This window comes from Acomys minous (genome assembly GCF_964271855.1).
Source record: "Acomys minous genome assembly, chromosome: 2".
Taxonomy (NCBI): Eukaryota; Metazoa; Chordata; class Mammalia; order Rodentia; family Muridae; genus Acomys; species Acomys minous.
In genome coordinates this window covers 137,305,035-137,333,025 of record NC_140484.1, presented here as the reverse complement: position 1 = coordinate 137,333,025, position 27,991 = coordinate 137,305,035, and the positions used below count along the sequence as shown (strand labels likewise).

General features: G+C 39.0%; 3 protein-coding genes across 5 annotated transcripts in view; all 3 read right to left on the bottom strand.

Annotated features, from left to right (window-relative positions):
* Positions 1–27,710, bottom strand: LOC311592861 (olfactory receptor 2AG1-like). 2 transcript variants are annotated; one of them, XM_084773715.1, is made up of 2 exons: positions 27,340–27,710; positions 1–90 (listed from the first exon to the last, which is right to left on the bottom strand). In XM_084773715.1, exons 1-2 carry the CDS (start codon positions 27,702–27,704, stop codon positions 78–80), a joined length of 378 nt encoding a protein of 125 aa, XP_084629841.1. In that variant the 5' UTR covers positions 27,705–27,710; the 3' UTR covers positions 1–77. The 2 variants fall into 2 exon arrangements, with proteins under 2 accessions (XP_084629841.1, XP_084629840.1); XM_084773714.1 differs by lacking the exon at positions 1–90 and adding an exon at positions 10,200–10,285.
* LOC311592831 (olfactory receptor 2AG1-like) overlaps positions 4,215–27,991 on the bottom strand; it is a 68,674-nt gene continuing 44,897 nt past the window's right edge. The window contains exons 1-2 of one of the 2 annotated variants that reach the window (XM_084773681.1): positions 9,688–10,211; positions 4,215–8,398 (exon numbers count right to left, since the gene is read on the bottom strand). In XM_084773681.1, the coding sequence (XP_084629807.1) occupies positions 7,433–8,380 (948 nt within the window). In that variant the 5' untranslated portion in view covers positions 8,381–8,398; positions 9,688–10,211 and the 3' untranslated portion in view covers positions 4,215–7,432. Of the gene's footprint in view, positions 8,399–9,687; positions 10,212–27,991 lie in introns of those variants that run through there. The other variant, XM_084773680.1, reaches the window with a different exon arrangement.
* Positions 26,754–27,308, bottom strand: LOC311591879 (olfactory receptor 2AG2-like; the record flags this gene model as incomplete). Its single annotated transcript, XM_084771699.1, has 1 exon — positions 26,754–27,308. The coding sequence occupies one exon, from the start codon at positions 27,306–27,308 to the stop codon at positions 26,754–26,756; it is 555 nt and encodes a 184-aa protein (XP_084627825.1).

The window sequence follows — 27,991 nt, the reverse complement described above, 5'->3', positions numbered from 1 at the left end:
CTCCTGCTTCTCAGCTAGTTCCTGGAACAAGCCCTTCCTTCAGTTATGAAGCTCCTTGGCAAGGGCACCATTTTACCTCATGGATAGATGCTTGAGCAGAGATATAAAAATTTGAATACATGAGCTCTAAAGAATTCAGATTTTATGTTGTTTGTTTTTCTTTTTTAATTTTTAGGTTTTTATTTTTCTTTTTAAAATTTACTGGGAATTTTATACATGTATACAATGAAATATGAACATCCTTGGTCCTATTTCCCTGTCCAACTCTCCAAAGACTTAACCCAAGTAAACACCCCAGACCTCATGTCCTTTCTTAATTGATTGTAAATACTTACTAAATTCAGTTTAGTGCCACCAGTGTGTAAATGGCTCTGGGGTCATTCCCTGGAATATGGGCAACATACCAGTGGCCACATTCCCACAGAAGAATGCTTTTCCACCAGCAGCTGTGAGCTTCCAATGGCTTCTCCACTTGGTATGGAGATGTGAGCTTCTCTCCACTCAGGTTGGAATTTTGGCAAGCTTCATCTTGTTCAGTATTGTATAGGTAACCAAAACTGTTGTGAGTGTTTAAATACAACCATCATAATATGTACAGTTATTTGTGAACCCTAAACAGTAAAGGCTATTGCAGTTGTCCTCAGTTACCACAATGACACAACAAGACTCCACTGCTGAAGATAGTGCACACACTTCAGGTGCAGTGCATATAGAAATAAATCTCAAACAAACTAGGAAACTAGAAAATTAGAAAGCCTCCTGGCTTTCACAGTGCCAGAGGTGCTGTGCAGGCTGCTGAGGGAGAAACGGCATTGATGGTCTTCCCAGAACTGGATTCTACTTACTATAAAGGTTGTCAGTAGATACAGAGGATGCCAGTCAGTCATCATTAGGAAAAGGAACAATAGATATGAGCAGCATATTGGTCAATGAAACAGTGCTTTTAAAAACGAAGAGACAAGAGTAAGAAGAAAAAGTCCAAATGGAGAAATGAAAATAAATGCTTGAAAGATAAGTTTGATCAGATAAATCATGAAAAATATGAAGCATGTTCAGCAGATAGCATCCTCACGGTATGTGACAAATAAGGATTGCCTGCTTTCCAAAAACAAAAACATAATGAAAAGGCATGGTGATAAACAATGTAAAATCAAGCAGAAAGCATGTGTGGGCCAGCATTTGAGAGAGAGAGGGAGGGGGGGAGTAGCATAATTTTTTCCATATTGATATGGCTTAGAAAAAAGGAGGGAAAATTGCTTCAGAACATGTGTAATAAATGTAGAGTTTATTATGCAAATATGCCAACAGAAGTAAGAGGAAAGAAGGGCCTTCTTGCTCAAGACCCTTATTTTCACTGCCTTCCACCCACCTCAGCAAAGAATGTCTGGGAAAGAGGTTATGTTAAGTAAGACCTAGATCGTTGCCTCATTGCAAAGACTGCAACCTTACAATATAATGTTTTCTCCAAAAGGCAAGGAACAGAAAATAGAGAAACATCTGTGTCTATAAAACTTGTCAACAGATACAGAAGGCTGAAGCAACCACAGGACAGGAGACTTTTCTTTTATATTTTAATTTTATTCATTTATAGTTAAAGTTATAGTAAATAGTGATCTTTCATTTTTTTGATCCTCCATAAATCAGTTTTACATTAAAATTGTTTCAAATGGGAAAAAACTAAACATGACTTATGAGGTAAGATGTGACAACAGGTACCACAATGGCATGGCTGTGTATCGGGGTAACCATCTGATTTCTAATTGGATTAGAGATCCACCCCACAGGTTAAGATTCATGCCTAGTACTGTAAACTTAATGAAAGTCAGAAACACTGTCTTGTGTATCCTTGGAACATTGTCATGACCTGGTATGTTTAGCAGACAAGATTAGCAGGTGATGAATTAAAAGCATTAAAATTTATATGTTTAAAATTCTCACTAAGCAAGAGATGTAATGAGATAAATGAGCCTGGTTTATTCACGTGTTCAGGTTTGCCAAGAATTTATAGACATTATATTAACCTTTCAATCTAAAAATAATCCAAGGAGAGACTCTTGAGTGAGAAGAAAGGAGGTTTACACGAGTAGCCTTGGAACTTCCACATTCAGAAAAAGACAGGGACTCATAAACGTTAAGAGAGTGAAGGGAAAGAGGAGGGAAACCAGAAACTGAGAGGAAATGAGGGGCAGGAGAGAGTGGTCAACAGTGTCAGTGTTTCTGAAAGGTTAAAGGAAGACTATAAGGTAGGAGCTAGTCTATATAGGACACAAATGACTGGTGATAACAGCCTTGTCTGGGATTGAGTACACCTTGCAGAGAGGAAGCAGATAAAGAAATTCCCTCTGTGGCTGGTTGTTTTATGTAGACAAATTAAATAACAGTTTCAATAACAGAAAGAGATAGAGCATAGGACAGGGTTTGTCTGTGATGGAGCAATCACTATAGGTTGTAATACAGCACAATTGAAGAAACCATCTCAGGAGGAAATTATTGTTAAGGAGCAAAATTGGGGGAAGAACAGTCAAACTGGGAGCCAGGGTAATCTTGGAGATTAGGAGTTGGTACAGTTGGCATGAGAAAAGTTACCCTAAGCTGTTCAAATATAGATATATGAAGGTGGGTGGGAAATTCGGAGAGGTGAAGGGGATCTGTAGATGAACAGTCTGTCTTAAATGAAGTGCTAAACAAAGTCATAAGATGAAACCAAAGGTGTAACACAGTGGCATACTTATAAAAAGGGGGGAACATTAGTGGGCTTAGGAAGTACAACAGAATACATTCTTCTGGTATGCAAGGCTGAGCATTATAAAAATGCCTACATTGTAAATTAATACTCATATTAATATTGCCACTGAGTTTTAACATTGTGAACAGTAGGATTAAAAATCTTCTTTAAAAAGTAACAGCCTGGACTAGAAGCCATTGAAGAGAACTCTAAAATTGTGACACGGATGCCTTCTACAATTGATAGCTTCTGGTGAGGGTGCATGACTTGTTTTTCTTTAAGGGGCCAGGCACTGGAAATTTGACCATTGTCCAGTGAGTATATAGGCAAAACAAATTGGACTTTCTTCTTCTTCTTCTTCTTCTTCTTCTTCTTCTTCTTCTTCTTCTTCTTCTTCTTCTTCTCCTCCTCCTCCTCCTCCTCCTCCTCCTCCTCCTCCTCCTCCTCCTCCTTCTTCTTCTTTTTGGCAGTCATGGGGATCAAGAGAGAGAGGGCCTCAGAGAAATAGGAACTGAATATGATTGGGGTGCATGATGTGAAATTTCCAAATAATAATGGTGGTTCATATTTTTAATCCCAGCACTTAGAAGGCAATGAGGCCAACTTGTCTATAGGGTGATTTTCAGCACAGCCAGGACTACATAGTGAAACCTTGCCTTGAAACACCAGGAAAAAAGTTGAAGAAAGAAAGAAAGAAAGAAAGAAAGAAAGAAAGAAAGAAAAAGAGGAGGGAGAGTCTAGAACAGTGGAGGTCCTTTCATAAATGTGCACCTATAGCTCAGTAGGTAACTCAAAGGAACACAAACTGAAGAGAAGTGGGGCAAATTAATGGGAAATGGAAAGATTATTTACAGAGAAAACTTTTAAAAAGTGGCAACTGAAGAAAATATGAAGCCCATAAATTTTTTAAAGATTTATTTTTATTTTATGCCTATATTTTCCTGAATGTATGCATGTGCACCACATGCATGCCTGGTGCTTGGGGAGAGCAGAAGAGGGCTTCAGATGCCTTTTAACTGGAGTTACAGGCAACTGTGAGCTTCCCTGTGGGGGATGCTGGAAAGGGAACATGTGTCCTGTGTAAAACCAACAAGTGCCCTTAACCACTGAGCAATCTCTCTAGCCCCATTCTCACCATTTTTACACATCAAATTAAACTATAAATTTATAAATTAAATAATAAAATAAATGTAAATATAAAATAAATCCAAGGAAATCTATAAAAAAACTTCTTAAATAAATCATGGAAATGATATTCTAAGAAGAAAATATCATTAGAAGAAAATAGACAATTTTTAAAACATTTTCTTGTTTAAAAAATTTATTTTGTAGGTATTAAAAAGTTAAATGACAAATTTTAATAGGAATTATTACTATAGTTATAATAAAATGTTTCATCAATCTTAAAGTTATAAAAACATAAATGAGAAAAATATAAATTATGCAAAGTAAAATTAAGAGATTTAAATGTTAAAATGAATATATCCATAAAGACTTTTATGTAAAATTAATTATAAAATGTCAGCATTTTTAGAAAAACATTTTTCTTTTAATATAAAGAATATACAGTTGATGTTAACCTGAATTTATATAACTCTATGCATAAGAAAGTTACCAAGGAAACTATTAGAGTTACATATTTTATTAATATGAACACATACAGAACACACATAAAACATCATTACACATTTAATAGTGATAATATAGCTAGTTACATTACAAAACGCCTGAGTGATATTATTATATACTATGATTTCCAATTTCCAGGGCAATTTTGTCTCCGAACTGTTAAAATCAATAATGTAATTATTACATTCCAGATTTCTAGCTGACAATACTTATATGTGTTGTCTCAGTCCTCACGACAGTGCTTTGAAATGGGCGTTTTGTTAGTGAGAATTTATAGCTTTCAAGCCTTGGTTCAGAAAGGCTAAATTCCCATTCAGAGTTAACCAGGTACGTGAGATGCCCTGAACTCCAACCCTTGTGTTCTATCGCCAGGCTTGAGTCTCTCTAGCATTGCTCTGTGAGGCCACCACACACACGATAAGGAGGGAGTCATTCCTGTGTGCCATCAGGTGACGCAGCCTACATGGACACTCTACAAAATGACTGCCTGTATCAAAAAGTAGAGAATACCCACTAAATGCAATTGAGGCTACCTCTGGATTTTATTGGAACTGGATTATTTCTAGTACACTGTCTTCTGATGATTAAAGAAAAATATCTTTATTCATTTTATCTACTACATAAAACGCGTAACATTGTATGAGTAAATGTTGTTCTGCATTATGTTTCATATAGCCATCCTTAAATAACCTTAAAATCAGATTAAATGCTATACTCTCAAATATTTATTATTGGTGTATAGTGAAAACTTTCAAAATCCTGCCTTTTGGGTTTTAGAAAGCACTGTACATTATTTTTTAGGTATCGTGACTCTACCACACAACATCACATCAGAAGCTGTTCTGCTAGCTGTACACTGTATCCATCAGTGATGATCAATATTTCCTGATCCTGTCCCTCACCATCAACTTTTCCCAGCATATGGTGAGCACTGTTGATAGTGGCTCAAAGATAATTTGATTTACTCTTATAAATAAAGTAGCTTTAAGACTATCTTTGAGTTAAAAATAAACATAAAACAATTAGTAAATTTTCATAAATGCAACATGACCCCCCCATAGTACAGAATATTAAATTATCAAGAAAATAAGTTAAGGGCTGGAGAGATGGCTCAGAGGTTAAGAGCACTGACTGCTCTTCCAAAGGTCCTGAGTTCAATGCCCAGTGACCAGATGGTAGCTCACAACCATCTATAAGATCTGTTGCCCTCTTCTGGCATACAGGTGTACATGCAGGCAAAACACTGTATACTTAACTAATAAACAAATCTTTGTTTTTTTATTTATTAAATTGTATTATTCAGATTACATCCCAATTGTTATCCCCTCACTTGTATCTTCTCATTTTCCCTCCCTCTTTCACCCAACTCCCCTCCCCCAGACCTCTGACAGAAGGGGACCTCCTCCCCCACCATATGATCACAGCCTACCAGGTCTCAGCTGCATAGCCTGCTTCCCCTACCTGTGAGTGTCACCAGTCCTCCCCACCAAAAGGAAGGGGTCAAATTAAATAAATCTTTAAAAAAAACAACAACAACAAAAAAGAAAGTAAGCTACACTGTATCTTCATTCTAGTGTTCCATTTTCAGCTTATTTGTTCATTCAAAATCTTTTATAAATTCTGTTTTTAATTGAATTACGAGATCTTAGGCTTCCACATTGTTATACACCTTTCATCTTCCCTGCTCCCGCTCTCTCCCCAGCTCCTCTCTGCCTAAACCTTCCTCCCTCTCGTATCCTATCTCTCTATCGCTGTGCCTTGCCAACCCGCAATCCTTAAGACGTGTCTCCCAGGGGCCCCTTTTCTAATTTCCCAGCTCTACAAATACTCTAGGTTAAGCACATGAACTAAGCATGTAGAGCTAGGATCCGTGTAAAAAAAGAAAACATATAGTCTTTGTCTTTCGGTGTCTGGGTTACCTCCCTTGATACATATATTACAGTTCCATCAATTTAACTGTAATTTTTATTATTTCAGAGTTTTATTTATTTACTGCTTAATTTCCGTGGTGAATAGGTACCAAACTTTCATTATCCATTCTTCTGTTAATGGGCATTCCTAGTTATTGTGAAAAAAAAGTGGCAGTGAACATAAGTTTTCAAGAGTCTTTATGGTAGGATACAGAGTCCGTTAGGATATGCCTGGAAGTACCATTAGTGGGTCGTATGTTAGTTCCACATCTAGTTTTTGGAGAAGTATCTAGACTGATTTCCCTAGAGGCTATATTCATTAACACTTCCTCTCACTGTGTAAGTGTCTCACACATTTCCATGGCAGTGTTTGCTTTTATTTCTCAGAGATGGTAATTCTAACCAAGGATTTAACTGATACAAAACAATAGAAATTGTTAATATTCATGAGTAAGCAAGTGTTGGCTTTTCATATGTATACATTGCATAATATTTATGTCAGACACACATATTAAGCATTTGGACCCTAGGCAGTTTTTAAGACATTTCAAGATATTTTAGAAAAAAAAAACTGGAAAAGCGCTTGCTTGTTCAGCCTGTGAGGATGTATTACCCATAGGATAGATGTGTAAATGTTCAGTTTGGTTCGATTCCTATCACTGGAAATAAAATGGAGACATGAAAAAGCGTATAACACACACAAAGACACACGTGGACACACACAATGTAATCCATAGATGGCATCTTCACATCATCCCAAAGGCTGATGCTAATTCAACATTCAATAAAACTGTAACTGATTTTTTACATATATGTGTGTATATGTGTTCATCTCCCATTGGTGTCTGAATCACTCACTTGAAGCCTGTTGTGATGCTCTTCAGTATCTTTAGGGGTAATTTACAATTTCCCAATGTAAAATTACATTAGTGCATCTACAGAACATATGGTCTTTGTGACCACGTGTTCCAAAGCACCAGGTTTTTTTAATATCTCCTGAAAATATTATCTCAGAGCATTTACAAATGATTCCATACTCCCTTCCCAACCTACACTTCTCTAGCAAAAAGCATGTTTTTTACTCTATGCCTCAGCAGTACCATTTCATTCACAGCAGGATTCTGACTTTACGGAAGAATTAAGTTTAGATGGTAACTATTAGAACTACCTAGTGGTTGGGCTGTGTTGACAATTGTTTCCCAAGGACTCTCTTCAAAGCCCCGGTGACCTCCTTATTCCTCAGGCTATAGATGAGGGGATTCAGAGCCGGAGTGACTATAGTGTAGAAAACTGAGCTGATATTGTCTTGTGTGGGGCTGTGGAAAGGACTGGGCAGAACATACATGAAGGAAGCACCCCCGTACCACATCCCAACCACGGTCAGGTGGGAAGAGCAGGTGACAAGGGCTTTCTTCCTTCCCTCATTTGAGGGCATATTGAGCACAGTGAACAGAATTAGTGCATATGAGGCCAAGATGGCAGCAAGAGGGATAATTAGCACAGTCACACCCATCAAGTAAACCATCAGCTCATATCTGGAGGTGTCTGCACAGGCCAGCTTCAGCAATGGAGGGATCTCACAGAACAGGTGGTTGATATGACGAGATTTGCAGAAGGAATACTGCATGGTGTAAATGCTGTATCCTAGGGCACTGAGAGATGCCAGGATCCATGATGTGGCTATCATGAGCCAGCAGACTTTGTGACTCATTAAGATCGTGTAGTTCAGAGGCTGACAAATGGCTACATACCTGTCATAGGCCATAAAGGCCAGAAGGAGGTCCTCTGCACTACCAAGTGCCAGTTCTAGAAACATCTGAAGGGCACAGCCCCCAAAGGAGATGGTGTTGTCTTTGAGCAGAAAATCCACAACAGCCTTAGGAGTGATAACTGATGTGAGCAGGAGATCCATGACAGACAGCTGTCCAAGTAGGAGGTACATGGGCACATGGAGCCGGGCATCCATGGTGATGACCAGGAGCAGCAGACCATTGCTGGTCAGAGCCAAAAAGTACAGGGCTGTGATTGCAGCACAGAGCAGTTCAGGAGAGCCATTGTCATCCAGAATTCCCACCAAGATGAAGCCACTTTCCAAGGTCAAGTTCCAAATCTTCATTCTGTATGGTCTCCTTAGCTGCCAAGAAACAGATGGTTCTGTGAATTTGTGCTAATATGGGCTGTGATATTCTGACATTAGAAGTTCCTTAGGATGCCCAACATGACTTCATATATCTCTTATACTAGTGACTGTCTTTGCTTCTTGATTTTCACATTTCTCATTCTTCTTTATGTTTTTGTTTGTGTTTTTATAATTTCATACATTTGTATTATATATATGCCCATCCCTTCTTCCACTTCTTGAATGCCCCCTACTCCCTCTCATATTAATGATCTCTTATTATTTAGCTGTTATTGTTACATATGCATGTTTGTATGTATGTGCATGTGTGCACATACATGCATGCATGCATGGATGCAGACATATTTACTCAGTCTGTTTAGTGTTGCTCATGTATAAATATTTTAAGACTCGTTTCCTACATTTCATGAAGCCACTTTTTTGTGGCTAATCACACTGAAAACTGCATTTTTCCATGTTACTTATCTCTATTGTTCATTCTTCACATGATCCTTAGACACAAATACCAACTCTCTAATATTATACAGCATTGTGTTTAAGAAAGAGTTGCTATTAGAGTTAAGATTTTGGAATTTATTTAAACATCTTTGTTTTCATCAAATGATTGTGTAGCTGTGAAGACACAGAAATATAACATATAAGATCTTTTCATGGAATATTTGTTTATTTTTTTCTCATAAGAAATGACCAAAAGCAACTAAAAGTAACTATTTTGCATTGTGCTACATCCCAATAATGTTATCCCAATAAAGCCTTTGACCCTGATATTTCAATTTTCCTCCTGCAAGTCCAAAGTGATTATACTATATAGAGACAGGAATGAGGAGAGCAGTCTCTCTGTCTGGAAAAAAGCTATTGGTACATGGTAGCCAATCTTATGGTGAAGCTGCCAGAGTCAAGGTGTAAGACCTACAGGAGCCTGTAATCTACATGGAACAGCACCACTAAAGTCAAATCAGAGTATGAAGTTAAAGATATAAAAGCCAAGCATATTTATACAGATCATTCAGCCATGTCTTGGCATATGTGTATTAGCATTTTATTAGTCTCCTTTGATGTCTCTGGGGGCTATTAGTGTTGTAACACTTAAAAGATATGGAAGGGCAATAGAGTGCAAAAATCTAGCAAATTTGACAAAGTAGTTCAAATCCTTATTGTTGGCTTTGGATTCCTTTTTGTTGTTGTTGTTGCTGTTGTTGCTGTTTTTTGTTTGTTTGTTTGTTTGTTTGACTAACCACACCTAGAGAATACACATTTCAATTAAAGAGAAATAAAATCCTTACCTCAGCTTGTGAGAAGCCTAGCTCCTTGACCACTCAGCTAAACTGGAGAGCTTGAAGACAGAGGATGTAATTTTCTTCAGCAGTACTTAGTTAGTTTTGCTGTTAGTGACATAAGTCCAGGTCCATCCAACATTGGGTATCACCTGTTCCAGTCTTTCCTCTCATCTGCAGATGTGCTCTAAATGTGGCAGTGGGTACAGCCAGACAGCTAAGCACCTTGGGTGATGTGGTATAGAGCAAGAAGGTGCTCTGAGAATTCATAGAAATTGCTTCCACACAGCAAGTGGAAATTTAGGTGACTTCTCTAACTTTGTATCAATTTTCAGACTGTCTCGGCTTCAGACGCTCATGTTTCTTTACTCATGGTGCTTTCTGGAACACAGGTCAAACTTTCATGAAGAAATGTAAAATCAGAAGGGATGTCCAAAGGACGCAGTTGAGTCTCACCTCAATGTACCTGGGGCCAGAGTAAGCAGCAACTTGTGAAGGAGTCTCTGCTTTGTCTCCTGAGCCCATGACTTTTTCTCTCCTTTCTCCTATGAATACTCTCAGAGGGGCTTATCTCCCAGAAGAAATGTCCTACCTTGGAAGTGTTGTTCTAGTAAAAGAAAAGTTAATGAATTCTCTTGGGGGTGTTTCTTGGCTTTCCTTTCCAGAAGTTTTTCCATCACTAAATGAGCTTGGAGGCCTTTCTCTCATCTTGAATACAGTATCCAACTCCCCTAATATCCCAAGTGATGAGATTATTGGAACATAACAACTACCTTTACTTGGTTTCTTGTAACCCTAAAGGAAACATTGACTGACACTGACAGTCAATGTTTCCATTTCTAATTGTCTTGATATCCTTGTGGTCATCTCTCCGGCTGAGAAAGATGTCTAGTTTTTCAGCTTCTGTGGAATGCTACTTCCTTTATGTCCTCTGTGGATGAATTCCAACTCCCATGGCTATTCCATGTGGAATATGTAGCTGTGAGAGTCTCTCTTCATTGACATCTGTTGGCTTAGGACAGCTTCTATGTCTATGTCTTGTTGCCATTGCTAGTGGTTGAAAAAAGAGAACTCCATGTTCAAGTATTAGGTGGGAAAGTAAAAAGAAATACACATACTACTAAAAGTGTAAAGGGTCAATATTAATTAAAATTTTTAAATGTTCCCATAAATTAAAGATATGCCTTGATTATGTTAATATACTTAGATGACAATGGTCTATCAATGGAAGCAATAGATGAGGAAGGGATGTGATTTTAAATGCTGAGAAAATAAAATTGCACACCTAGACCCCCTGGGCACAACTGAACTGTCATCAGTGAATGAAATTAAATGAAAAGGGAAAAAATTGCTCTCGAAAGATTGACAATAAAATAACTTTAACAAGAAGAAAAGTGATGCCTAGGGATGTATGATATACAAGGAATCTTGCTGAGCTCAAAAGTATATTTAATAGTTGTACAGTTTAACTCCTAAAATCAAAAAAGTTTATATTTTTAATTTTAAAGATTTGTTTTATTTTATTTATTCTTTTTGTATTTTTAATTATTTAATTAATTTATTCAGATTACAACTCAATTGTTATCCCATCACTTGTATCCTCCCATTCCTCCCTTCCTCCCACTTTCACCTTATTCCCTTCCCACGGGTTTAAGATGGAGGGGGACCTCCTCCCCCACTATATGGTCACAGGCTATCAAATCTCATCTCAGTAGCCTGCTTATTCTTTCTTTGAGTGTCATCAGGTAAAATATGGGGCACCAGAGTTCGTGTCAGAGGCAGGGCTCTGCTCAAACTATTGCACTAACCAAGGACAGTACAAGTAGTAAACATCGAACCCCTACTCTCGTCTATGCAATGGACAGGAGATTCTCCACAGTTATTTTATTTATTCATGTTGAGTTATCCATTTTACATCTGAATCAGTCCTCTCCTCCAGGTCCCTCCCTCATTCCACATCCCACCTCCCTTTCCCCTCAGAAAATGGTAGACACACCTCCCTCTACCACTACTACCCTTTTCCCATCGGAAAACCCACCCCAGCACTTTGAGTCTCATCAAAACTGTGTACTTCCTCTTCCACAGTATCCTGTCAAGGCAGCCCCACCAGGGTGAAGTGATCAAAAGGCATGCAACTGAAACTAGAATGCCACAGTGTGCCCCTATCCCTTTTCTTGGGGGCCCACATGGAAGTTAAGCTGCCAATTGTGTGTGTGTGTGTGTGTGTGTGTGTGTGTGTGTGTGTGTGTGTGTGTGTAAAGTGTCTAGGCCTAGACCATGCTTGGTCCTTGGTTTGTACTTTAGTCTCCACAAGCCCCTCTGGGGCCAGCTTAGTTGGTACTGTTGGTCTTCTTGTGGAGTCCTGTCCCCTCTGGTTTATTCTATCTCCCTCATACCCACTCTTTTACAAGGCTCCCTATGCTGTGCTTAATGTTCGTCTATGAGTCTTGGTTTCTGTTTCAGTCCATTGCTGGTCAGAGCCTCTCAGAGGACAGCCATGCTAGGCTCCCATCTACAAACACAGTGGAGCATCATCAATAGTGTCAGGGCTTGGCTCTCTGCCATGGAGTGGGTGTCAGTTTGGACCAGGCATCAGTTGCACATTTTCTTCATCTCTGCTCCATCTTAATCCCTGCATTTCCTGGAGGCAGGGTAAATCCTGGTTGCAAGTTTTTCATCAAGACAAAAATAAATAGTGAAATAATAAAACTAACAGATGTCATGGAACAAATAGACCCAACAGATATCTATAAAATATTTCATTGAAACAAAAAGTATATACATTCTTCTCAGCACCTCACGGAACCTTCTCCAAAACTGACCACAAAGCAAACTTCAACAGATACAAGAAAAGTCAAAATAACCTGTTGTATCTTATCAGACCACCATGGGTTGAAGCTAGATTTCAACAACGGAAACAACACAGAGCCTACACACTCATGGTAACTGAACAACTCTTTACTCAGTGACCACTGGGTCAGGGAATAAATAAATTAAAGACTTTCTAGAATTTGATGAAAATAAATGGAAAGCATACCCAAACTCATGGAATGCAATGAAAGCAGTGCTAGTGGGAAAGTCCATAGTACTAAGTGCTTTCATTAAAAAAAAAAATTGGAGACTTCTCATACTAGCAACTTGAAAGCGCACCTAAAATCCCCAGAACAAAAAAAGGCAAACACACCCAAGAGGAGTAGATGGCAGAAAATAATCAAACTCAAGGGAAAAAATTAATAACTTAGAAACAAAAAGAATGGTAGAAAGATTCAATGGAAATAAAGATTTGTTGTTTTTAATTATATGTATGAGCTAGTGTCTGTTTGGGCCTATGTTCATGTGAATGCAGCTACAGGAAAAGTAAAAGCGGGAGTTACAAGTAGGATATGAGCTGTACTGTCTGGGAACTGGAAGCAGAACTTGGGTACTTTGGAAAAACAGCAAATGCTCTTACTCTTAGAAGTCTATTCAGTCCCACATTTATTTATATATTTGAGACAAGTTCTCTTTGCATAGCCTTGGCTGTCCTGGACTTCCTTTGTAGACCAGGTTAACCTTGAACTCACAGTGATTCGCCTGCCTCCGCCTCCCGAGTACTGGGATTAAAGGTGTGTACCACCATGCCTGGTGCTCACATTTATATTTTTTAAAGTGTGAAACCATAGAAATTATTGCAAGGAATAACAGGTCATTATCATTTTGACTGAGGTACAGATGGAGAGCATAAAAGCATCATAATCATTCATCAAAACAATCTTTTCTACTTTATTTTTAAATAAGACACAAATTAAGTGCAGTAAAATCAGTTTTGTAAGTTTTGACAAATAAAATTTTGTCCTAAACACCAAAGTAAAAAGAACCCCCAAGTGTGCTAGTGCTCTTTAAAAATAATTTTTCAATTTGTTATTTGAAAATTTCATACATGTATACATGAAATATGATCAAATTCACTCTCTGCTTCCCATCACCACCACTCCAGAAGTTTCCACCCCAAGATATCTGCCTCCCAACTCAATGTCATCTCATTTTTTAATAACCCATTGAGTCCAATTACCAATGTCCACATGTGCATCAGTGTTTGGACATCAACTGGAGAATGAACCTACTACCAGTTGACACATCCCCAAAGAAAATTGATTTTCCCACTTCCTAGTAGCATGAATTTGCTAATAGTTAAGCATCAAAAGCCTCATGACCTTTTCCATCATCCATGCTGAAGCTTCTGCTGGGTTGATCTCCTATAGCTGCTGAGTTCATGAGTTCAACAGCTATATCATGTCTGGATGATAGGATTCCATGTCCCCGCTCCCCATGCTCCTGTTGTTCCATTCTTTCTGCCTTATAATCTGCCATGATCCCTGGGCTTGGGAAGGAGGAATGTGATACAGGTGTCTCATTTGGGGATGAGAACTCTACAACTTCTTATTCTCTGCACATTGACATATTATAAGTGTCTATGTTAATTGCCATCTGCCACAGTAAGTTTCTCTTAGGAGGCTGAAAAATATACACTTACCTATGGGTTTAAAAGTAAGTCTTTAGGAATTTGGTTAAAACTATTTCCATATAGTTGGATATTAGCTCTAGGTTTTCCCTTATAGTGTATCACATGCCTTCTATTGTATCTATGGCCTTATCAACAGTGCCAGACATAATTTCTAACTTGTGGAGTAGGCCTTAAATACAAGCATAAATTTTTGGATATTCTCATAGCATTTGTGCCAATATTGAACAAGCATGCAAACCATGCAAAGCATGTTGTTATAATTTACAGGGTTAACATTTGGATAAGACTAATGATAACGTTTCTCCCCTAGTAGAATTCACAGTGCCTTTTAGAACTATAAAAACTGGGAAGTAGGTATGAAACTGCCAGATAAAAAACAGCTCAATTTCTTCTTGTTCTTTAATAAAAATATGTGGTGTCTTACTATCAAGCTTATAATGTTTGTGGACCCCAATAACCAACAACTACAAAACAGGTAACCCACTACTGGAACTGGTGTTTTTATTTGATATTCTACATTGTCTTAAGACTTATTTTCCTCATTATATGGTAACTTTAAACATTCTCCACAATTGAGTGGAGAGTGGGATCTGACTTTCACATGAACTCTGGTGCCCCTATTTGACCATGTCCCCTGGAGGGGGAGGCCTGGTGGCACTCAGAGGAAGGATAGCAGGCTACCAAGAAGAGACTTGATACCCAATGAGCATATACAGGGGGAGGAAATCCCCCACAGTCAGTCATAGGGGAGGAGAGTAAGGGGAAAATGAGAGGGAGGGAGGAATGGGAGGATACAAGGGATGGGATAACTATTGAGATGTAATATGAATAAATTAATAAAAAAGATGTATAAAAAAAGAAAAAACCCAAAACTTTTTATATGTTTATGTATAATTTTTTGTTCTAGGAAGATTTTACAACATTAACTCTTCTTACTCTATCATTCCCCCACTCGTCCTTAATACTAACTCCTCTCTTAAAAGCTCTCTCCCATAGTCCATTTCTAGTTTTCTGGCTGCTGTAGGAAATCTAATTTAAATACACATGTAGGCATAAGGTTATTTGCCCCGGCCCACGGGTCTTCAAACAGAACCTGGGAGGGGGATGCAAGGCTGAAAAAGAGACAGGACAGGGAGACACAAAGAAATAGGGGCAAGTCTGGATTCTGATCAAATCCCGTTTATTGAAAGTTTTTATAGGATCTCAGAGAGGCAAGGGTAGGGTTGCTATGGAAGCCTAATGGCAGCTATTCTGCTCTCTAGCTGGGTAGTAAAAACTTTAAGATAAGGGAGTAAACTTTGAGAGCATGTAGCTGATAAGCAAGTGCGTTCCGAGGAGCTAATGGGGATGCTCTGCCATATATCAGTAGTAAAGACTTCAAGAATAGGGAGACAAGTTCTGAGGAATGTAGCTGCAGAGATAAGGTAAATAAGCAGTTTTTCGGGACTGGGACTGAGTGGTGTGGCTCCGAGCTAACCCTCAGCTTGCTACATGCCAAACAGAGGTGTAGAAAATGGAGCCTACAGGCAAGGTGGAATTGCCTATGTTTTAGGCCAAGAGCCACTAAGGATGGCCCCTTACAGTTATTATGTAGTTTAAACTCTGATTTCCTGTGTAAATGTTGTGTGAACTCTGCCCTCCAATTGTCTTCCTGTTATGTCAATAAAGCAGCTTACAGCAAAGGAAGCAGAGGATTCAGCCATGGGGAGAGGTCCAAGGAAAATCGGGAGGAAGGAGCTGGAGCTGAGGAAAGCTACAAAGTGCAAGTATTGAGGGGACGCTTTCTAGGAGTAAGACAGAATAACATAAAGGAATAAAAACAGACTTAAACTGCTCAGATTGTGTTGTGAAGTTTTGTATTATAAAAGAGTCTCAATTATTTGTGTGCTTGCCAGCTTAAGAAATAAGCTAAGAGAAGCAAACACTGTTTTTAAAAAAGAACGCCAACACACACATATCTAAGGATTCAAAGCTAGCATCCACCTAAGCAAAACCATGTACCACTTGTTTTTGTGGGTCTGTGTTACCTCACTCAAAGCAATAATGGATATGAATCAACAAGAATTTCTCTAGTGGAATGTAGCATCCTAGGTTATTTGTTCAACAGTGAGTTAGTTAGGTCATGAAGTAGATATACTTCTAGCTTTTTGAGGAGCTCACACATGATTTCCATAGTGGCTTCACCAGTTTGCACTCCCACCAGCATTGATTAATATCTCACCAAGATTTGTCATGTTTTATGATATTGGCCATTATGACTGGGTAAAGATGAAATCTCACAGTAGATTTTTTTAATTTATTATAATATATTGTATTTTCTAAGTAGAAAAAAATAGATTTCAAATATTCTCTTCACAAATCAAGTATGTATATAAGATTATAGGCATGTAAAGGGATTTTTTTTAAAGATTTATTTATTTATTATTTATACAATGTTCTGCCTGCATGTATACCTGCACACCAGAAAAGGACACTAGCTCTCATTATAGATGGTTATGAGCCATCATGTGATTGCTGGAAATTGAACTTAGGACCTTTGGAAGAACAGATGGTGCTCTTAACCTCTGAGCCACCTCTCCAGCCCTATATAAAGGAATTTTCAATAGTTTTATAATATATTCATTTATAAATATATCACCCTATTTATAATAAATATATGCTTCATTTGTTAGTGCAACATTATAGTAAAACTATTGAGTGATTGATATATTTACCTGCTGGACTGTAGCATTCATTTCACTATGTTTATCAAGATACAAGTAAATAATTTATTTGATTAAATCAATAAATTAATTTCTTTCCTGACAGTTGTTTAATGGAAACCAATTTTTGAATTTCTAGAAAAATATTTGTTTCATATAAATAGTACTGTTATTGGCAATAAGGAGTAAATATTTCATTATCAAATCCTCACTGTAATGTGCCATAATCCAATTAAGAAAGTACAGCGTGGGCATAGTCCAGTGGCAGAGTGGTTTACTGCACTTTATGAGGTTTTCTACTTTGATATCCTCTAGAAGAGATTGTCCCTCAACTGAAGAATGGATAAAGAAACTGTGGCAAATTTACCCAATGGAATATTACACAGCTATTAAAAACAAGAAAATTATGCAATTTTCAGTCAAATGATGGAACTAGAAAAGAATATCCTGAGTGAGGTAACTCGGACCAAGAAAGACATACATGGTATGTACTCACAAATAAGTGGATTTTAGCTGTATGATACAGGACAAACACACTACAATTCATAGACCCAACAAAGACACGTAACAAGAAGAATCGAAGGGAGGCTGCTTAAGTCTCATTCAGAAGTGTAAATAGAAAAGACAGCAGAAGTGATTAAAGAGGGAATGTGAGAGGGTAAGGGGGGTGGAGGACAGATGGCTTGCAGAGAGAAAAGAAACTTGGTGGCCGCTTCTCTGTAACAATCTGGAGACTTACTACATGTTAGTCTTCTGAAAGGATATGGGGGTGACTCTAGATGATACTTTTAGTAGAGGGGTCATGGAGATTCAAGAGGACACCTTCTAACTACTCCTGACTCCTAGTGGAAGGAGGGGAACACAAACCTACACACAGAGACTTTGACCCAGGACCTGTCCTAGCAACAAGATGTGCAGGGACTGGATGTTGAGGAAATGTCCAGCTGGCCCAACCTGCGGCCCACCCATGGGAGACAGCCAACCCTTCCTAGCACTGTTGAGGACACTCTGTACTGCTTGCAGATGAGGAATCTAGCATGGCTGCCCTCTCAGTGGCTCCACGCAGCAGCTGATGGAAACACATAGGGAGACCCACAGCCTAACACAGGGCGGAGCAGAAAGTCTTGGGTAAGAGTTGGGGGAAGAATGAAGGACTCAGTGGGGTCAGAAGCTCCATGGATGGACCAACAGAGCCAGCTAACCAGGGCCCAGGGAAGCCTGCAGAGACTGGGGCTCCAGCCAGAGACCATGAATGGACTAGACCTGGGGCCATTGAGGTCCACTGCACAGATGTTGGCAATGAGTAGGTTGGTCATTATGTGGGTACTCTATGTACCCTAGTGAGGGAAGTGGTGGCTGGCTCTGACATAGACTCTGCTGCCTGCTTTTTTGTCACTTTCCCATGGCAGAACTGCCTCACTGGGCCACAGGGGAAGGGGATGCCCTCAATCATGATATGACTTGATATGCTGGGGTGGGTGGGTAGGGTTCCCCTTCTGTGGGAAGTAGGGGAGGGGGAATGGGGCAAACAGGAAGGGAAGGTTGGACTGGGGAGAAAGGAGGGAGGAGGCTATGATCAGGATATAAAGTGAATAATTAATATTAAAAATGACACTTTCAAACATTTTAGTACTATATATATATATATATATATATATATATATATATATATATATATATATACAAATTTGCAATAACATGTAATTGTAGAGATTGTAAATCAATATCTATGACTTTCTCTTTGTCTCCAATTTACTGAGCTATCCATTTTCATGTAAATATATGCAATTTCATTAAAATCTTTGATGCCTTGCTATCTAATAATATTTCCATTTTTCTATTTTTGCTGTTGAAAATAGGTGCTTCTCTCATACGATATATTCTGAGCACTGTTTGCCCTGCCTCCTCTCCTCCCAGCTCCACACCTTCCTCCTTCTCCTTCCTCAGATACACTCCCCCTCCATTTCTCTTCAGAAAAGAGCAGGCCTCCATGAGACAACAATCAAACACAACAAAACAAGATCCAATAAGACAAGGCAAAAACCCCCTCATATTGAGGCTGGACAAGATAACCCAATAGGGGGAAAAGAGTCTCAAGAGCAGACAAAAGATGCAGAGGCACACCCACTCCTACTGTTAGGAGTCCTACAAAAACAAGCTAACAGCCATAACATATACACAGAGGACCTGGTGCAGACCCAGGCAGGCTCCATGCTTGTTACTTCAATCTCTGTGAGGCCATGTGATCCCAGCTTAGTTGATTCAGTGAGCCATGTTCTTCTGGTGTCCTCCAGCCCCTCTGACTCCTACAATCTTTCCTCCAATTCTTTCACAGACTTCCCTGAGCTCCAAGGGGTAAGGACCAGATGGAGAGATCCAATACAGACTCTCTCCCCACATATCTGTCAATGGGTGTCTGTACTCACTTTCATCTGCCACTGGAGGAATGACAACTAGACAAGGCAACTATCTATGAGTATAGCAGAATATCACTAGAAATCACTTCACTTATTTTTTTTTTAAATTCAGGCTAGTCCTGTTTAGTTCTACCCTAGATCTCTGGGGAATCCAGTCTCTGGTTACTGGCCACACAGACTGTGTCAGGCATGGGCTCCTTTTCATGGTGTAGGCCTCAAGTTAAGCCAGACATTGGTTGACCAGTACTATAAACTGTGTGCCACCATTGCTCCCCAGCACATCTTACAAGCAGGATAGAATGATAGAATGTTGGGTGAAGGTTTTGTGGCTGGACTGGTGTCCCAGTCTCATCATTGGAATCCTTGCCTACATATTGAAGGTGGCCAATTCAGACTCTGTATCCTCCATTACCAAAAGTAATCATTAGAATCACCCTTATAGATTCCAGGAAGTTCTCACTACACTAGGTTTCCACATTATCCCCCAAATGCCTTGCCAGTTCAAGCCATCTCTCCCTACACTCTAACCCTCCCATAGACCAGCCTCAGGATGACAGAAGAAAATGTGTTGGTTGTTATGCAGTAGGGAGAATTGAGAAGGAGAAGGAAGGCTGGCCAAAGAGACCAACTATTGGTGAACAATTATCTAGAGGAACTAATTGTTGAGGAGAGATTGAGGAATGGAGGAGAAAAGAAATACTGAGGCCAATGCATAAATTGTAGTGAAAACTGAAAGTTCTTCTAGCTCAGAACTTAATTTTTTCCTTTGCTATCTCCTTCTAGGACAACTCCAGTACTTTACTTAAAGTGAAATTCAGGGTTTTTTTATTACAAATTCCAACATGATTTTCTCATCTTTTACAATCAATAGAGTGGGTTTAAAAATCAAAAAAGCAATAAAACAATTGAACAAAGAAACAGAAGTAGTTCTGTATAAGCTACAATAAAGCATATAGCAAAAATCAGCCAATGTCCAAGCAATGGGTAGCATGACCTGAATATTATTACCTAAACAATACTTGGGAAAATTTAATCATAAAATTTCCTGGGCTAAAACCATTGTGTTTACATGATTGTCATAGCAACATAGCTTGAAACTAAATACCCTAACACAGAAAATATCTTGACTTACTTCCAGTTCCAAACCAACAGGTGTGCTATCCAAGCCTAGGCTAACTGCCAAGGAGTCCCCTATTGTAAAATATCTGTAAAGCATGACATTCCAAGCCCATTACTTTCAAAGTAGATTCTAAAGAAACAAATTTACACTTCTTTAGCTAATAATATCTGACTAGGCACAGCTTTGTCAAAGTTTCAATCAGGATCTGCCTGGCTGATCACAATATTTGGAGCCAAAAGTCTCTCATCGTCTCAAGCCTTCTTTCAACATTGTCTGTGGGAAATTTTTTCCAGTTTACTTTTTGTTAGGGCTCATAGTCAAACTGAGAAACAGAGTGAAAGACAATTTTAGGAGAAAAGTAGATTTAAAGTCCTTTTTAAGCAAAATTACATCTGAACCATAGACAATATTTAAAGGCAGTGGTGATGAGCCAGAGATCTTTGGGACTTTGTCAAGCAAAGGCTCAACAGCTGTTCTGGATGTCTAAAGATCATGCTGGGCAGGTGGAGGTCTTTGGAACTTTGTCAAGCAAAGCCCCTACGACTGGTCCTTACGTCTGTGACCTATACCTCCATTCTCTCCCTCCTACCTATCCCTCCCACTCCTATCCTCACCTGCTCCCAGTCCACTCACAAAATCTGTTCTATTTCCTCTTTCCAAGGAGATCCTTGTGCTTCTCACGTAAAGCTTTCTTCTTTACTTAACCTTTCTGGGTCTATGGATTGTAGCACTATTATCCTTTATGTTAGAGCTAACATCTGCTTATAAGTGAGTACATACTATATTTGTCTTTCTATGTCTGGATTACCTCATTAAGGGAGACTTCTTTTTTCAAGTTCCATGCATTTGCCAGGAAATTTCGCGATGTCATTTTTAGCAGCTGAATAATGCTCCATGGTGTAAATGGACCACATTTTCTTTATACATTCTTTGGTGGAGGGACATCCAAGTTGTTTAGAGTTTCTGGTTAGTATGAGTAAATCTACAAAGAAGATTGTTGAGCAAGTGTTCCTGTGATAGCATGGAATGTCCTTTGGCTTCACATCCAAGAGTGGTATAGCTGGATCTTGAAGTAGATTGATTCCTGGTTTTCTGAGGAATTGACACATTGATTTCTATAGAGGTTGCAGAAATTTGCACTCCCACCAGCAGTGAAGGAGTGTGATGCCTGATCCATATCCTTACTAGCATGAGCAGTCACTTGTGTTATTGATCCTAGCCATTCTGACAGGTATAAAATGAAATCTTGAAGAAGTTTAGATTTGCAGTTCCCTGACAGATAAGGATATTGAACTTTTCTTTACATGTTCCTCAGCCATTTGAGACTCTTCTATTATGAACTTTTATGTAATATGAATAAATTATAATAAATAAATATTTTTAAAAGAATGTCCTGTTTAAATCTGCACCCATTTTTAATTGAGTTATTTGGGGGTTTTGGTATCCTTTATATGTTTTGGATATTAGTTCTGTGGCAGATGTGGAGCTGGTAAAAATCTTTTCCTATTCTGTATTTTTCAGAATGAAAGTATTCTTTGCCTTGGAGAAGATTTTCAGTTTCATTAGGTCCCATTTATTATTTGTTGATCTTAGTGCCTGTATTATCAGTGTTATATTCATAAAATTATCTCCAGTGCCAATGTGTTGAAAACTATTCCCTATTTTTTCTTCAGTCTAACCTGATGGAACCAGTACATCTGATTTTATGTTGAGGATTTTTTACTCAGCTGGACTTGAGTTTTGTGTGGAGTGACAAACATGGATCTATTTGCATTCTTCTTCATAAAGACAGTGAGTTTGACCAGCAGCATTTGTTGAAGAAGCTTTCTTTTATCTGGTGTGTATTTCCAGAGTCTTTTTTTTTTTAATCAGGAGTTCATAGGTATATGGACCTAATGTCTTGGACTTCAACTTGATTCCATTGGTCAACATGTCTGATTTATGCCAATACCATGCAGTTTTTACTACTAGAGCTCCATAGTACAACTTGAAACTGGAGACCGTGATACCCCCACTGTGACCCTTCCTGCCCTCAGGGATTGTAGGCAGATTTTGATCCACCAGAGCAAATGGAGCAGGGACAGTGGGTGGGGAGTTCTGAAGCCCCACAAGTATGAATGGAAATGACAACACTGTGGATCAGCTTCAAAAAGAAAGATCAAATTTATTTGGAGTGAGCAGGGCTTATATAGAACTTTGGGTAGTGGGTATGAATACCCATGGTGGGCAAATGTTGTTCTGCCCAGATTGCTAGAACCCCGAAGACCACAAGGAACACAAGTCCAATGTAAATCACACAGGGTCTTTATTAGCAAGCTTGGGCTTGGGTCGCAAACCTCCCTGGTGCAGCAGGAGTAGAGTGCAGTCCTGAAGCCCCAGTGAACATGGTTTTTAATGGAAAAATCACAAGGAGTGGGTGTAAACCTTGCATTACATGATTGTTCTAGAGGTATGTGGAAAGTTGGCCTTTGGGTGGTGGTCATAGGCCAAACTGCAAGGGGGATGTTCATCTATCTTGAACCTTTGGTGCAAACATAAAAGTTTATGACCAGAGGAACATCTGATGTAAGCATAAAAGTTTATGACCCAGAGCCTGATCAGCTGGCCCTGGGTGCAAGTTTCTGTGAAACCAGTAGTTGGGACACTATATGGTTTTTCCAGTAACTGCAGGTGGATAAAGGGTCCTTGGGAGGACAATTATGTACAAAATGGAATATGGAAAATAAAATGGCACTAGCCCTGCTCTTTCAATGTTGCTGGCTGAAGGCCTAAGGAACTAAGATGCATTAGCACAGGAAGGCATTCCAGGAATCTCAGGTGCTTGCATACTGGATTCTTATCCAGAGAAAGGAAGTTGAATCTGTAATTTCCCTAAGAGCTATGTGGTATTCCTTAGGTAGAGGGTGTGGGGGTCTGGGATATGCCCCCCACTGGAGAGAAGAGGGAACCTTGCTGATGAAGGGGGCCCACCATTTTGCACTGAGCTCAGGACTTTTCTGTAATGTTGACTTTGACCTTAGCAGCAGGGTTTCTGGAGACTCCAGAAGTGATTCAATTGTTTAGGGCTATTTTAGCTATCATGGGTTTTTTATTTTCCATATGAAGTTAAGAATTTTCTTTCAAGGTATGTTAACAATTAATTTGGAATTTCTATGGGAATTGCATTGAATCTGTAGATTGCTTTTGGTCGAATGGTCAGTTTTACTAAGTTAATTCTAACAATCCACACACATGGGAGATCTTTCCATCTTCTGATAGCTTCTCCAAAGACATGAAGTTTCTGTCATACAGATCTTTCATTTGCTTGGTTAGGATTACTTCAAGATATTTTATATTACTTGTAACTATTATGAAAGTGTTGTTTTCTGGATTTCTTTCTCAGTCCATTTGTTATTTTTTTGGAGGAGAGATGCTGCTGCTTCTAATCTTGTATCCAACCACTTTACTGAAGGTGTTAGGTGTAGGAGTTCTTGGGTAGAACTTTTGGGTTTATTATGTATATTCTCAAATCATCTGTAAATAATGATACTTTGATTTTTTTTCATTTTCAATTTGTATCCCCTTGATCCCCTTAAGTTATCTCATTGTTCCAGCTTGAATTTCAAGTACTATATTAAATAGATATGGAGAGAGTAGAGAGCCTTTTCTTGTTCCTGATTTTACCGGAATTGCTTTGAGTTTTTCTCTATGCAATTTGATGTTGGCTACTGGATTGATGTATATTGCTTTTTATTATACTTAGGTATGTCTCTTGTACCCATAATGTCTCTAGTAGTTTTACCATGAAGATGTGTTGGATTTTGTCAAATTTTTTTTTTTTGGTATCTATTGAAATGATCATATTTTTTTCTTTCAGTTTGCTTATAAGGTGGATTATACTTACTGATTTTAATATGTTTAACCAGCCCTGCATGCCTAGGATAAAGCCTATGTAATCATAGTGAATGATCTTCTTGATATATTCTTGGATTTGGTTTCAAATTATTTCACTCAGTATTTTTGCATCTATGTTCATAAAGGAAACTGGTCTCTAGTTCACTTGCTTTGTTGGATCTTTATGTATTTGGTTATCAGAGCGCCTATAGGCAATGTTTATCCTGTTTCTATTTTGGATAAGTATTGGTGTTAACTGTGTGGTATAGATGTTCCCTTTAGGGATGATGATTCTGCAGTCTCTTATTCTTTGCACCTTGGCCAGTTTGTGGGTCCCTGTGTTAATCACCAGCAATCCAAAAAGATTCTTCTTAGATGAGGGTTGAAAGATGAACTGATTCATTGGTATAATATCATTAAGCCAGCTTCATATCATTTAACAGCATTATAGTAGTAGGTTATCCCATAAGGCCCATGACATGTCTATCTACAGGTTCTTAACCTAATATTGATGTCAGATATGAATTTTATCTTGTACATTTCTTCTTTTGATAATTTTTTCTGTTCAGTCCTTTAGCTCATTTAAATTGTTTTGTTTTTTCTTTGAGAGTGTCATACATTCATAAAATGTATTTTGATCAAATCTATCCCCCAGTCCCTCTCTTCTAAAAACACCAAAATCCACACCATCACAGCTCCTTTATGGCTTCATGAACTCTCTACTTTAGCCACTGGGTTTCATTATTGCCATTTGTACTCTTGGTGATGGCCATCCTGACTTGAGTCTTAACTGATACAAGTGTCATATATGCATACACATAGAGTACCATAGGATGTTTTGATACTTGTACACATTGCACAATATTCATATCAGACACACACCAATCATGTAGACATTTTGAAATTATTAATGTATCTCAAGACATACTTGGAGAAATAGAAAAGTACAATTTTGTTCCACCTCTTTGCTCTCATTATTCACAGTATAGATATATAAATGTTCACTTAAACTTCCATCATTACAACAAAGGAAGAAAAAAAGAGAGAAGGGAGAAGAAGATGAAGAATAGGAGGAAGAATGGAAGAAGAAAACAGGAAAAATGGGGAAGGGGGGCAGAAAGAGAGAGGAAGAGAGAGGAAGGAGAAGGAAGGGGAACAGGAGGAGGAGGAGACATTTGCCAGACATCCACAAAAGTTTATTTCCAAGCATTAGTCAAACTATCAAAATCATTTTCAGAAAGACTAGGTGCTTAAAATCTGTGCAAAGTTCAAAAATCTTATCTCACTGATATCTGAGAAATTCATTTAAAGTATTTTTTCTGGTCTTGGTCTAATATGTACTTAAAATTTCAAGGGTCATCAGCTATACCACTCCTGGGCATCTGAAAGATGCTCCACCATTTGCTCAACATATGTTCATAGCAACCTAGACATCTCTCAACTGAAGAATAAATAAAGAAACTGTGGTACGTTTACACAATGGAATACTACTCAGCTATTAAAAACAAAGAAATCTTGACATTTGTAGGCAAATGGATGAAACTAAGAATGACGATCCTTAGTGAGGTAACTCAGACCCAAAAGGCACATGCTCACTTATAAGTGGATGTTAGCCCAATATGTATATTCTCTGAGAGACTTCACCCAGTGGGGAACCAGGACAGATGCTGGGACTCTCTGCTGGGCTCCAGGTGATAATGGTATGGAAGAATGGGGGGATGGAAGGACCCAGAGGGTTCAGGAGTCTGACATCAAGGCTGGCAGATCTGAGGCCTGCACAAAGTGATTCACCAACCAAGGACAATGTATGCAGTGAACTTAGATGCCCTATTCAGATCTAGCCAATGGACAGCTCATTCACCATGATTGTGGGGAGAGAAGGGACTGCCTTTGACGTGAACCCTGGTGTGCCCAACTTGATCACATCCTCTTGGTGAGGAGGCCCAGTGGGACACAGAGGAAAGAGAAGCAGGCTATCCAGATGAGACCTGATAGGCTGTGGTCATATAGTGGGGAACAGGTTCCCTTATGTCAGAGGTCTAGGGAAGGAGAATAAAGCAGAAGAGGGATAGAGGAAGGGGATGGGAAGATACAATTGAGGGGATAATAATTGGTAGGTAATCTGATTAAATTATAATAAATTATTTAAAGAAAAAATTTTAAAGGTCATGTCCAGGTGGTGATATGTTGGAAACCTCTTAATTAAGCAGTTACTGTGGGGGGAAGAAGGCAGGCTTTTAAAACTATTTTTAAAAAGTAAATTTTAAACAATGTAAATCATATCCTTTAAGTACCTCATGAAGAGCAGAGTCCAAGAGCTTTAACATGTATATTCAAGTTCTGAATCTCTAATCAAAAGATTTTTTTAGTGTTTTGCTTTATAAAGAGAATTTCATTTATAGGAAACATTATCTGATCTGGAAGAGAAATGAAAGTTAGAATACAGTTACTAGAGCTACTTAGGATGTAGTGTGTGCTGGCAAAAGGCATCTGCCAAGGACTCTCCTGAAAGCCCCAGTCACCTCCTTATTCCTCAGGCTGTAGATGAGGGGGTTCAGAGCTGGTGTGATAATTGTATAGAAAACCGAGAAGATATTGTCTTGTTTTGGAGTGTGAAAGGAACTTGGAAGAACATACATGAATGAAGCTCCCCCATACCACATACCAACCACAGCCAGGTGTGAAGAGCAGGTGAAAAGGGCTTTCTTTCTGCCCTCATGTGAGGGCATGTGGAGTACAGTGAAAAGAATTAGTGTATAGGAGGAAAGAATGGCAGCAAGGGGCAGAAGGAGGAAAGTCACACCCATTACATAAACCATGAGCTCATATTTGGAAGTGTCTGCACAGGCCAGCTTCAGCAATGGAGGGATCTCACAGAACAGGTGTCTGATCTTCCTAGATTTGCAAAAAGGATACTGCATGGTATAGATGGTATATCCTACTGCACTCAGAGATGCCAGGATCCAGGATATGGCCACGCCAAGCCAGCAAATCCTAGGTCTCATGAAGATCATGTAGTTCAGAGGATGACAAATGGCCACATACCTGTCATAGGCCATGAAGGCCAGAAGAAGGTCCTCTGCTCCACCCAGTGTCAGTTCCAGGAACATCTGAAGGGCACAGCCCACAAAGGAGATGGTATTGTCTTTGAGCAGAAAATCTACAACAGCCTTGGGAGTGATAACTGATGTGAGCAGGAGGTCCATGAGAGACAGCTGCCAGAGCAGAAGGTACATGGGCACATGGAGCCGGGCATCCATGGTGATGACCAGGAGCAACAGTCCATTGCTGGTCATAGCCAACATATACAGAGCTGTGAATGTGGCACAGAGCAGTTCAGGAGAGCCGCTGTCATCCAGAATCCCCACCAAGATGAAGTCACTTCCCAAGGTGGAGTTCCAGAGCTCCATTCTGCGAAGCTTCCTACAGATGGTTCATTGATGTTTTACCAATATGAATTCTCGTTTTGTAACATCAGATGCCCACAATGACTCTATAATATGATACTCTTTGCCACAAATGCATAAGCTTGCTTCTCAATTTCCAAATTTCTAGGTCTCAATTCTACTTTGGTAGTATACCCATCTAATGTGAGCAAGCGCTAAGCATTAGTAGGTTGTCCAATGGAAATATTACTCATGACATTGCAGAACAATCTTTTTTGTTTTGTTTTGTTTTTCGAGACAGGGTCTCTCTG

Bases quoted from the DNA above. Each gene is read 5' to 3' on its own strand.
- LOC311592861 (XM_084773714.1), bottom strand. From the start codon at position 27,704: ATGGAGCTCTGGAACTCCACCTTGGGAAGTGACTTCATCTTGGTGGGG.